The sequence below is a fragment of the Musa acuminata genome, chromosome BXJ3-5, assembly GCF_036884655.1.
Source record: "Musa acuminata AAA Group cultivar baxijiao chromosome BXJ3-5, Cavendish_Baxijiao_AAA, whole genome shotgun sequence".
NCBI lineage: Eukaryota > Viridiplantae > Streptophyta > Magnoliopsida > Zingiberales > Musaceae > Musa > Musa acuminata.
Genome location: NC_088353.1, coordinates 2,116,449 through 2,128,243, shown reverse-complemented (window position 1 = coordinate 2,128,243; position 11,795 = coordinate 2,116,449). Strand labels below are relative to the sequence as shown.

Below are 11,795 nucleotides of genomic sequence, written 5' to 3'. Positions count from 1 at the left end.
GGATGGTCATTTAGGGCCACTAATCATAGGACCAGTACAAGAAGCACACTGTGGGAGCTACAGAAGAGAATCTCACTGCAGTGCCCTACTTGTTGGGTGTCGCACGCCCTGTAGAAGTTGCAGTAAGTTGCAGTTCGGAGATCAAGAACAGGTGAGACATGGTGGAAAGTACGTGACAGATTTGAAGTGCCGTGACAGGAGCAATGGTCCTGGCAGCACAGGTATACGCTTCACAGGCTCTACAGGGGAGTGTTGCTCCTGCTTCACATCAATGTCTCGGGAGCTATCGTAATTGGCATGACAGACGTCCAAGAAGATGACTCTCACCTACAGGAACTGTAATCACCAGCTGGTAATGTGATCGTGAAAGCTTGGAAGATGTTGGAGGTTCAGTGGCCTTGAGCTTTAACTCTCGCTGTTCACAGGAGGAAACTGACATGGGATCCTAGGCACACTATAATCTCAGAGATTTTGTTGTTCTAAATCAGAAGCCATTCGAGACTTGGGATGCTGTGGAAGATGCAAGCTTAAGCATGTTGACATTTGATGGAAGATGTTTAACATGAATCGAGTAATCCTTCTCTTTCTCGATTCCTGTCAATGTATCTATCCATAAGCCTTCTTAGCATTGGCTTCATGAGAAGCTCATTCGACTTTGATCTTTTGTCTATAAGAAGATCTATTCATCATTTGCGTAAACATAAGAAGAATTAAGTAAGAGAACATGTTACATCCATTTAAATCAAATCAAAATTATGAAACCACCGAGGCTTGCTTGCTATGGACACAACTAAACCTTCATTGTTTGTTTTGGTAGAAGTTCAAAGGCATAGGTTTTGAGTAAATAACAAGTAAAAAAAATCTGAATGATTGGCCAACATAGATTTAGACGGCTGCTAAAGAATTAATGCTATCGAGATGTTACCTATGCATCTACAATATTGAAGATTTTCAACTTGATCTCTCCGATATTAAATAATAAGATACGCGAAGTATAATAGATTTTAGGAAATAAAAGTGGAAAAAAATATTTATAGTTAGATATCTATAGTCATTTATAGTTATGATGATTCGAGTAGATATCGAGATGATTGATGACATTAACTAATCACCTATGTCGTGAGGATTGATGTGATATAATTATTGAAATAATGATAAATTAGATGAGATGGTGATTTTTATTGTTGTGATGGCATAACTACTACCATGGTGGTATAACTACTAACAAGGTATCTGATGGTGGAGCTTAATAGTCACTGGGATGATGACTTCGACCACCGAAGTGACATAATTACTGTGAAGATGATCGATGATGCAATGTGTATGACTCAATTACGATTTTAATAGTGTCATTTATGTCGGTGTTCATGTGTTAATGTTGGAGATATCAATTTCGCCTTTATCAAAAAGTGGAAATAGTGAGATGGAGCCAACGATCTGCTAGTTAATGTGACACTTAAACTAACCGCATGTGCGATAAGCTGTATAGTCTTTTTTTTCTATCATTATTATTATATTTTTTATTTTATATCGGATGGTATATATTTTATGATGTCCTTAGATCTATATATATTGTGATGGATACATATTTTTTATTTTATATTGGATCATGATGATATCATGATAATGAAATAAATTTATCTTTAAACATATATCTTAAATATTTCTGGTCATATATTACTTGTAAGGGATATTGAGATAACCAAATAGATTAATGTGTTATATATCCATCAATATGATAAAAGTATAGTGTATGGGTTTATTGGAGAATGAGTTCACTGAATGATCTACTTACGGAATGCTTGTTAATTTGATACCTCTATCGTCAAATAGTAATTTTATACTCACAATTATATATCTGATCTTTAGACTTTAGATACCAATGATGTCTTATTTAAGTACTCGATTCTTTGATACATAACTTACAGGTTTGAAACTTTCAGATTTAGTACAATCAATCGTTGGGAATGATAGCCAATCCTATGAAGGTAATTGAGTGTGAATAAATGATCATCCACTCTCAATATCATGAGAAAAATATCTCATATATTCTTACTCAAGCAAATCCTTAGCTAGGGCCAATCAAATGGTGATGAATCTGATAAGCATAAGATTCGAATCGAGAGAGAAAAAGTTCTCCGAAAGAATCCAATTAGAGTGAGACTCGGATGGATTTCGTATAGGCTTGATAGTACCATGCATACGATCCTTGAGATATTAGATGAATGAGAGATTATACGTACACGGTGACTTAGATTATACATGTCTAATGGATTATATCCACTTGTATCGTCCCTACTTCTTCCTAAAGTCGACTGCCCTCTCTCTAGTCTGAGAGGATAATAAAAGAGGCCGATCACTCGTTGGTTGCTACAACATAGTAATACGTAAATACAAGAAAAGAATTTGCTATATGAGGAGGTATGTCATTGCCTCACTCGTTGTATAGATAATCAATGAAGAAGAGTTTGAAAGAGACTGAGTTATGCAAATTAGGGATATATAATTTTTCCTAGACGAGAATATTTCATACCCCTGATTTTGTCACTTTTGAGTTTTATGCTCATGATTTTCACACGACAATTCGATATGATTATTTTGAGAAATTAGTTTCTATTTGTATTTTTGACATGATGGTAAAGATTTCCCAACACAATCAACCGAATAAGCATCTCAATTACCAATATGCATGTTATAATCAAGCTTTCACATCACATGATTTATCTATTAATCCAATTATGATAATTTGTCTTATGTGATTTAAGCATATATATATATATATATATCATATTCAATATATATTTTATTGTTTAGATAGTTTATATTAACCAATTAAATTTTAATTTTTTCTATTTTTCAATAGTAATATATTATTCCATAAAATTTGATGAAGTGATGATCCAAAATACAAAATAAAAAAACATTTCAATGACTCTATCGCTAAGATAATATTTTTTTATTTAGTCACTTTTTAATGATCACATATCTTTATGATTAAGAAAAAAAACTTTTTTCCTTATTACATGAATTAAATGTTTAATTTCCTCCGAGTAAAAGTAGAGATATTGAGAAAATATTGTGCAATGTAAATATGTGTGTTTAATACATTAATGCATGAGAAGTGGAGATAAAGTTACGCCGAAGAACAAACGATCCACTACGCATGTGGCCGGTCCAAAATCCAGGTAGAAATGTTAGGCCGCGAGCCGGCCCAAAACTCAACCCTCAGATTTAATTCCGTCTCGCGCTCTATTATAAATTTGGCATCCGCGTGTCGCGACGGCCCACTCGGAAGTCCGTGGAACAACCGCCGCCTCGGCATTGGATGTCGAAATTCTCGCAGGGGCGCTTCCTAAGCCTCCTGGCTCTCAACCTCCCCTCTCCCCCAAAACCCTTCTCCCCCTCGCCGTCCCTCATCCTCCTCCTTCGCCGCCGCCTCCCCCTTTCACCGTCCCCCCCGGTCCCCCGTCGCTTCTTCGGAGCCTCCCCAACCCCGTCGACGCCGATGGCCCATCGGGTACGCCCCCAGTCCCGTCCCCCATTTTCTTCCCCCGCTCCGGCGTCCTCGATTGTCCTCTCGATCGAATTTTCTTGGTCTCGTCCTCGTTCGTGTTCCTGACCGACGTTTCGCGATCGACGCTTTTCGATTTCGCCGTCGATTGATGTTTCTTCGCTTCGTCCTAGATCGTTTTCTTGATTTCGATGTCAACATGATTGACATTTCTTGATTTCCTATCGCAGGGAAAGCAGGCGACTCAATGGAAGGAGAAGCAGCGGCCTGCAGCCGTGGGATCTCCTCCCTCCTCACCAGTTACAGCGTCTGCAGTGGCCGATGGAGTCGGAAGGTTGAGCATTGCCGACAATCCTGCTGCCCGTTCACCTCCGATGCAGCTTGGTGGTGCACCGCTGTCGAACCAGGGATCCGTGAAGAGCCAACAGAAGGGCTTGTGGAAACCTAAATCCTATGTGACTGCTACTAGTGCTGTGGCTGCTCCGGTTGAGAGCACCATCAGTTCGGTTCCAACAGAGGAGGAGACGGGCAGTAGCGCCAACAACTTGATGAAGCTGTTCAAGGGTCCCATCGGTGCACATTTTAATGTGGATAATAACACCTTCTCACACGCACAAATAAGAGCTACGTTCTATCCAAAATTTGAGAATGAGAAGTCGGATCAGGAGGTATTATCTGCTTAATGAGTTTCTTATTTCTGTTTTCGTTCATATTTCTGAGAGATTTATTGGAGTTTAAGCATAAGATACTTGGTTTATTCATCTGGCGACTCATTTTGGTCTTGTTTGATTATGGATATCGTTGCCCCCTCTTAATTGCATCTCGCTAAAGTTGGAGACTTGTTGTGTATGTCTCACCATTGGTGCAAATAATTCTTTAGCCTCGGTTTGTGCAGCTACATGATCTTTTGCCACATTGGATGATTTGGTAGTTTTTTTTTAAAACCAACATTCTTCATTGGCATCTTGACTAGCATCTGTCAGATAATGGGTAAACTGTTTCAATATTCATGTTTAATTAGCAGAGATGAATTCAGGTGCAGATGTTGTATTGCTAAACTTTGTGGTTGTTTTTGTCTACAATGGACACAAATATGAACCTGGATATGTAGTTGATACAGATTCGAAGCAGGATTTAGGACAGAAATATGTTAACATTACATAATTTTTAATAACACATGAGCAATTAAGATACTAAATCATATGTTCGATTATTTTTCTTGGGTAAGAGATCTCTAAAGCAACTATGAAAGGGTAGAGAGAGGAGACATAGGAAATTTTATTGCATCTATAGAAACCTACGCGAATAGCAGCTATGTCATGTATATTCGTTAATGGTTAGTACTCTTTTATTTAAACCCACAATGGGAATTCTGTTCAGAATTGTTAATTCTTTCCAGTTTATATCTCTTGATTATGCTTAATCTTATTCCTGGCAGTCATGTTGGTTTTGCATTATTATATATATTTTTTACAATATAAGTAGTTTGTATTTGGCCTTAAGGACATTCTTAGGTGGTTTTAGAGCCTCAGCAACAGGTTTATGACCTAGGTTAGCTCTATGGCCTTTGTTCATGCATTTTTTTGCCAATATTAAACAAAGTACACATTAATAGAACCATTATGATCCAAATATACGTTGGCTATGAGAGAGTGATATGATGTACTACTTGACAGAGGAGTTGATGTCAAATTTTAGTGGCATCATCCTCATTGGTTTTCTGAAGAAAAGGTGTGGCTTAGTGCATGAGGTTTCTGGCAGTGCGCTGGTGCATTCTTTGGTGTTTTTGGTGCCTCGTCAGTCAATATCTGGTTAGCTCTATGGCTCTTGCTCATGCATTTTATTTTGCCAATTGAGCAAAGTAAGTCCAAATAGGACCATTTTTTATCCAACTATTGTTTGACCATGAGTCTATGATGTGATATGCCCATTTGACAAAGGAGTTGCTGTCAAGTTTAGTGACATCAGCTTCATCTCTCAGTTGGAAAAAGGGTGGCGAGAGCATGCGGTTTTCAGTGACACAAGGTCTTGGGAGGGCCAATGTGCTACGTTCATGACTTGAAACCTGGTGACCCAGTTTGCAAAGGGGCAACTCTTCCGTGATTTAAAACCATGTGTCATTTGGAACTCATATATGATAACTATAATTTGCTTAGTTGGTAAAGTTGATCGTGTACTTCTTGAAGAATGTTCTAATTGGGTTATTGTGTTTGATGTGCAGATCAGAATAAGAATGATAGAAATGGTCTCTCATGGTCAAGCTACAGTAGAGGTATGACGTTTGATTCTCTAGGCTCCTCTGATTTTTAGTATATTTATGTTTTCTTTTTTGGTTGCCAAAATTTGAAAAGTAAAAGATATTGGAGAAGAATATTTGCTGAACAAATTTGCTAAGTCCATATATTATTATATTTGTATTTAGTTCTACCTTCTGATTTTTGCAGGTGTCTCTCAAGCACTCTGGTTCCCTTTTTATGTATGCTGGTCATCACGGTGGAGCTTATGCAAAGAACAGTTTCGGAAACATGTATGTTTGGAACAAGTTTGTTTAGTTATTATTGAAGTTTGATTTGTCTACCTCAACAGGTGATACTAAAGACTGCTTTTATATAGTTACACTGCAGTTGGTGTTTTTGTCCTAAGTCGAATGTTTCTTGAGGCGTGGGGCACTGAAGCAGGAAAAATGCAAGCACAATTTAATAATTTTGTGGAGGTACTGTTTATAATTTTGTTAATGAGCTTTTAGTTTGCATAGTTTTGGACGTTCGTTAATGAAGGTATATCAAGTATTGTACAACAAATTTTTATCAATGATTTTGCCAGAGATCTGTTAGCTGTACTCAAGGGTGCCATTTGGCATGTGTTAGTACAGGTCAGAGTGTATTATGCCAAGAAGTATCAGCATACCATGTTGGCCCTTGCTGGTGGTGCTAGCATATGTCTGGTCAAATTTCTGGCATAAATCGGCTAGCACAAGGGTGTGTTGCCCAGCTAAAAAAGTGTCAGCACGTGCTTGTGCTAAAAAAAAAATCCTTGGGTATGCTGAAGGAGGAAAATTTAAGATCAGTAACATTTAACATGTTTTCCTTTGGGACACATCTGTTTGATACCTTGAATATATTATTGATAGCAAGTCGTCGGTATTTTGGACCAAGGACTGTCTTGTATTGACCACCTGTATCAGTCACTGGCCGTACTCTGTACCAATCAGTATGACAGTACTGTTGTACCAACAGACAGTATATTGGCACGTTACCATATACTCAAAGAGGAAATAGGAGAGGATAAAAAAAGAGAAGTGGTGGAGGAAGGAAGAGGAAGGAAGAAGAGGAGGCAGTGGAGGAAGAGGAGGAAGAAGGGGAGGCAGGTGGAGTTAGAGGAGGAAGGAGGAAGAGGACAAGAAGCACACCCGGAATCGATGATGCACGATAGGTGGCAGACAGTGACAAGTAGCTGCAGGCAGCTCGTGGGCGAAGAGGGCTAGCAAATTCGAGCCTTAAACTAGTGTTAGATAGTGTTCTTTTAATAAGTACGACCTGACCGTCTGAAACAAGGGGCCCTCCTTGTACTAGTTCACGCTCGGACTAGTACTAGCAAACTTTTGCTGTTCTTCCGTACCCTCGAGTTCCAAATTTTTATTTCTACTACAAGGTTTTGATAACCTATAACTTGTTATCAGAAGCTGCATATAAGCTTAAATAATGAACATGGCCAACAATATGATTTTTTCAAATTATATAATAAAATGTTTGCATACATTAGGGCCCTCATATGATAGTTTTCGCTGTTCTCACCACATCATGTTGCTGTGATATCTGAGGTGGTGACATGATATTCTCATAATGGTGGCACAACATTCACATGACATATGGATGCAAATTTTTTTTCAGGTCATTGCCATGTGAATGTCACAATGCCACGTTAGTGCCAATGCATTACTGTACTTTGTCACATTAACATTAATGATGTCTCTTCGAATATATTCAATAAAAGGGAATATTAAGTAAACTTTAGGGTGGCTTCTGTGCAAGGATGACATGAACAATATGTGACACCAATAATTATGCATTTATATTATTTAAACTTTGTTAGAGTTCATTTCAGAAAGAGGGCAAAAATGGTCTTTTTAATATGCTGATGGTTATTCTCAAATGCTAGTTTGATGGAAACTAATCTTAGGGGCATATAGGATTGTCTAGAATAGATCTTGGGCATTCATAAATTCAAACTAGATATCAGAATCCTGGAGTATGTATGATATATAACCTTGATCAGGAATATACAATTTTCTTGATGCATTTGTTATTATTTCCGAAATTTTGTTGAGCTTTTAACTTTCTTGTATCTGTTTGTAACTGAAATATGTATAACTGCCTTACAGTAAAATTCTAGGATGAAAATTTGTTGGCTATGATAAACGACAAATTAGTGTTGGTCTATCGGAAACCAGTTGTAAGGAACATGTAGATGCATGTGTATGAAAAATTTAAAACATAATTCTTAACGAATAGAAAATATTATTCATTTTCTTATAAATATAAGAAATAGAAGTATTTATACTTCAAATCCATTGTCATTCCATAAAAATACTTCCCTCTCAATAAACCAATTTGTAACATATTGGTGGCGTATCATGGTGTCCGTGTCCCGTACCCGTAGCCGTGCTTCTTAGAGTATGCCTTCTTTTCACTTTGAAGAATTTCACTTGAGGATAGAGACACTTCCGAATCAATCAGAGTAAATTAAACACTGTTTTTTATATAACAAAATTCAGAAGACAAATGTATTATATACCGTGCATGAATCATGATTTAGAATATCAGTTGCATTGTTACATGTCGACTGATTCAACCAAGCACCATCATATCATTTGGTACTGAATGGTATTCAGTTATTTTTCTTTTCTTATTAATAGTTTGGTGATGCTGAGAAGCAGATGTTAGTAGACTTCCTGTTTGGGTAACTGCCAAGATGTTGAGACTGATATTAGATAGGTGTTTAAAACTTTGGTGTGTTTACATGGTTGTTTCATGATCTATTATGTGTTTTTGTACATGGGATTATGCTGATGAAGAAGATTTCAAGATCTAATATGACATTGGTTATTGTTTCGATTATGATCTCGATTAGTATCATATTCTAATAAGATTGGATCTAGCTGGTCTAGTCCATTGATTGCCTAGTGTGGTGGAGCGATGGCATGCTCCAAACTAGGCAGAGAATTTTCTTCATTGTGATCGAAGGTCAAAATTCATTGTTAGATGTGACATAACTTTAACATATATAACATATACAAATAAATCAGAGCAGTAGAAATGGCTTAACCAGTATATAAATAACTTCATTTATCATAACAAATGACATATAAAATTGAGATCGTCGTATTTGATTTAATTATGAATTTATTTGTGTTGCTAAGGTCATCAAATTATAAATTGATCCAAATCTAGATCTAAGAAGTTTGTCTCAAAGCCCCTATTATGATTTAATCCATGGATAATCCAACGAAGAGCATTATATTACAACCTAAAAGGACAATGATAGCTTGTGGGTCCCATTCATATGCTCATTGCAACTCATTTCAAAGAAACATATGTTGGCTTTGCTGTTTAAAGGCATCATATAAGTTAGTGTAGGAGTAAATGACTTGATTTAAATGCAAGCTTTGACTTCTATTTCACATTGAAAATCACTATTATTGAGGCATAGAATTTAGTATATAGGGAAAAGGGTATGATAAAAATTGCAATTGCTTGACAATAAAATTTTGACATCCCTATTTTCTCATTTAGGAGCTTATTTGATTGTCATATTTTCATTGGCCAGACCTAATTCAGAGTGACTGAATGCCTAGTCGATTATAAGAAATTATAAATTTGTTTTGGTACTGGATGTTAAGTTTTATATAACTTATGCGCTTTTTCCAACTTCTTTTGGTGTGAACCATTAATCATTTTAAGAGAGGTGTTTTGCTTGTTTGATGATCCTTATCATAAAGAGCATAATATAGTTCTATTTATCTTATCAATCTATTGTATACCTACCCTAAAAAAGAATTTTATCCTTTTCTTGTATTTACCTCCACACATATTGTTTTATTCTTTTTATTTTCAGCATTTCTAGTTAGGTCTTTTGAGTTGTGTTGACGTAAACATCAAAAATGCATTATTGTATTTTGCAAGTGTATTGGCATGTATTTTGGAACAGTCATTTACCAATTCATTTTTTTTTTTCTCAAGGAAAATCGAATCTGTATATCAATGGAATTGGTAACTGCTGTTTTAGGAGACCATGGGCAGCGACCTCTCGATGATTATGGTACAAAAATTTCCTTTGCCTTAGCTAATTAGAGCATCAGAGTTTCTTTGATTGTATTATGTGTTTTCATGGTCAATAGTTTCATAATGACATGAGTATAGCTATACTTAACAAAAAAATTGTGCATAATCCATTTACTTGACAGTTGGTTCCTTTCTATGCGCTTTCCTTCCTAACTATGGTATATTGTCTTTTTTCCTATATCCTCTTACTCTTTTTTACCAGAATTTATATGTAAGTCTAAGTCTAACTAATGATTAGTTTGACCTGCCCCAAATTTTGGTTAGGAAAATGAAAGTAAAATATATAGTAGTAATTGTAATCTAGGATTGCCTTTTCGAGTATCAGACCTGTTTTGATACTTTATCGGACCGGTATGTACTGATGTACTGACACATAGTATGTTGGTACGTACTGGTGGTTCGATGAGGAAGAAAAAGAGGGAGAAGAGGAAGGGGCGGTGGAGGAATGGAGGAGGAAGAAGGAAGAAGAGGAAAAAGTGGAGGAAGAAGAAGAAAGAGGAGGAAAAGTGCAATGACAGCGGCCAGGCAATGACAGCGTTGAAACGGTAGCGGTGAGGAAGCGTCAAAGCAGCAATGGCGAAGTGGCGGCATCTTACGCGAGAAGAGGGTTTGCATTTGCATGCCCTAATATATATTTTTCTTTTTTTAATGCTGATGTGGGCAGAGCACCATCAATTTTTTGCATTATTTTATTATTTTAACTAGATCACCCGAAATGGGGTGGTCCGTGTATTGGCCCACGCCCGGACCGTACCATTTCGGGCAGTACAGAAAACATTGGCTGTAGAAGCATGTGTCTTGCTTCATTGACTTTGTAGAGGAAGACCATGTAGTCCTTGCGAAATTTTTTTGAGAAGTTTCTTGTTTTCTAACATTTGGATGCATTAGTACTACAAAGCATGGTTTGCAGTACCGGTCCGTACCGCCCGGTATGGGCGGTACGTACCGGTCCGACAGACTTTCGGTACGCGGACCATATGTTACCGTTCTGACACTGTAGCAGTATACGTCTGAATATACTGCTCGGTATACCTGGGTCCGTACCGCTCGTCAGGTCTGAATATACCGCTCGGTACACCTGGGTGTACCAAGCGGTATACCGTACCGTACCGGTACCAAGCCCAGGTCGAAACTCCGGTACGGTACGGTATTGCGAACCTTGCTACAAAGTATTGGCATCACCCTTTTTTTATTGTGACAAGAAACGATACTTCAAATACAATACTGAGTCAAATTTAACTAATCCTCTATCGGCCATAAATTGGGTTCAATAGACTTAGGATGAACCAGACAAGGACAGAAGTAAAACTATCATAGTTCGTGTTGTAATATTGATTTGCACAGTAAACAATCTAGATAAGGACAGAAGTAAAACTATCATAATTCTTTTGTTGTTATATTGATTTGAACAGTAAACAATCTTTAAAGATGGCTGCTGGTCTTTGGTGAGTCTCGAGGCAGCAGTGGCAATAGGAGAGGTTATTGGCAACCTGAAAAGGTTGATGTAGGTTTATAGTTTGGACTTTGAGTCAATTGACTGATTCAGTCTTGCAATAATATAGTTCTATGTTTGTTTTCAGCTCAAGAATGAGAGAATGAAGTTAGATAAGCTCATTGCATTCTAATGTAGCAATTTTGTTTGAGATTTTACATTTTTTTGCTCGTGTTGAGTTTCAGAACAACATTTGGCAAATTGGCATGTATCTTTTCACCAGCTAACCAGAACCTCATGTTGAAGGAACTTAAATCTTTGGAAAATATGTTGTTTGTTCCCTGATTAATTACAGAGCCTATGGTCTGCTGACATATTGAACTACATCCGATTTGCTTCAACTTATGGAAAACTAGAAATGAAATCAGTGAACAATTTGAGGATTTTTAGAGATCAACAAGGATAAATTTTACCAAAGAAGCTAAACCATACCGAAAGGTCATGGTTTGGG

At 37.1% G+C, this 11,795-nt stretch overlaps 1 protein-coding gene across 1 annotated transcript in view; it reads left to right on the top strand.

Moving 5' to 3' along the window:
* Nucleotides 1-3,299: 3,299 nt before the first annotated feature.
* LOC135638720 (tRNA ligase 1-like) overlaps nt 3,300-11,795 on the top strand; it is a 37,120-nt gene continuing 28,624 nt past the window's right edge. Inside the window, exons 1-6 of the mRNA XM_065152030.1 lie at nt 3,300-3,517; nt 3,742-4,179; nt 5,733-5,783; nt 5,956-6,038; nt 6,125-6,224; nt 9,751-9,829. Of these exons, the coding sequence (XP_065008102.1) occupies nt 3,326-3,517; nt 3,742-4,179; nt 5,733-5,783; nt 5,956-6,038; nt 6,125-6,224; nt 9,751-9,829 (943 nt within the window). The 5' untranslated portion in view covers nt 3,300-3,325. The remainder of the gene's footprint in view (nt 3,518-3,741; nt 4,180-5,732; nt 5,784-5,955; nt 6,039-6,124; nt 6,225-9,750; nt 9,830-11,795) is intronic.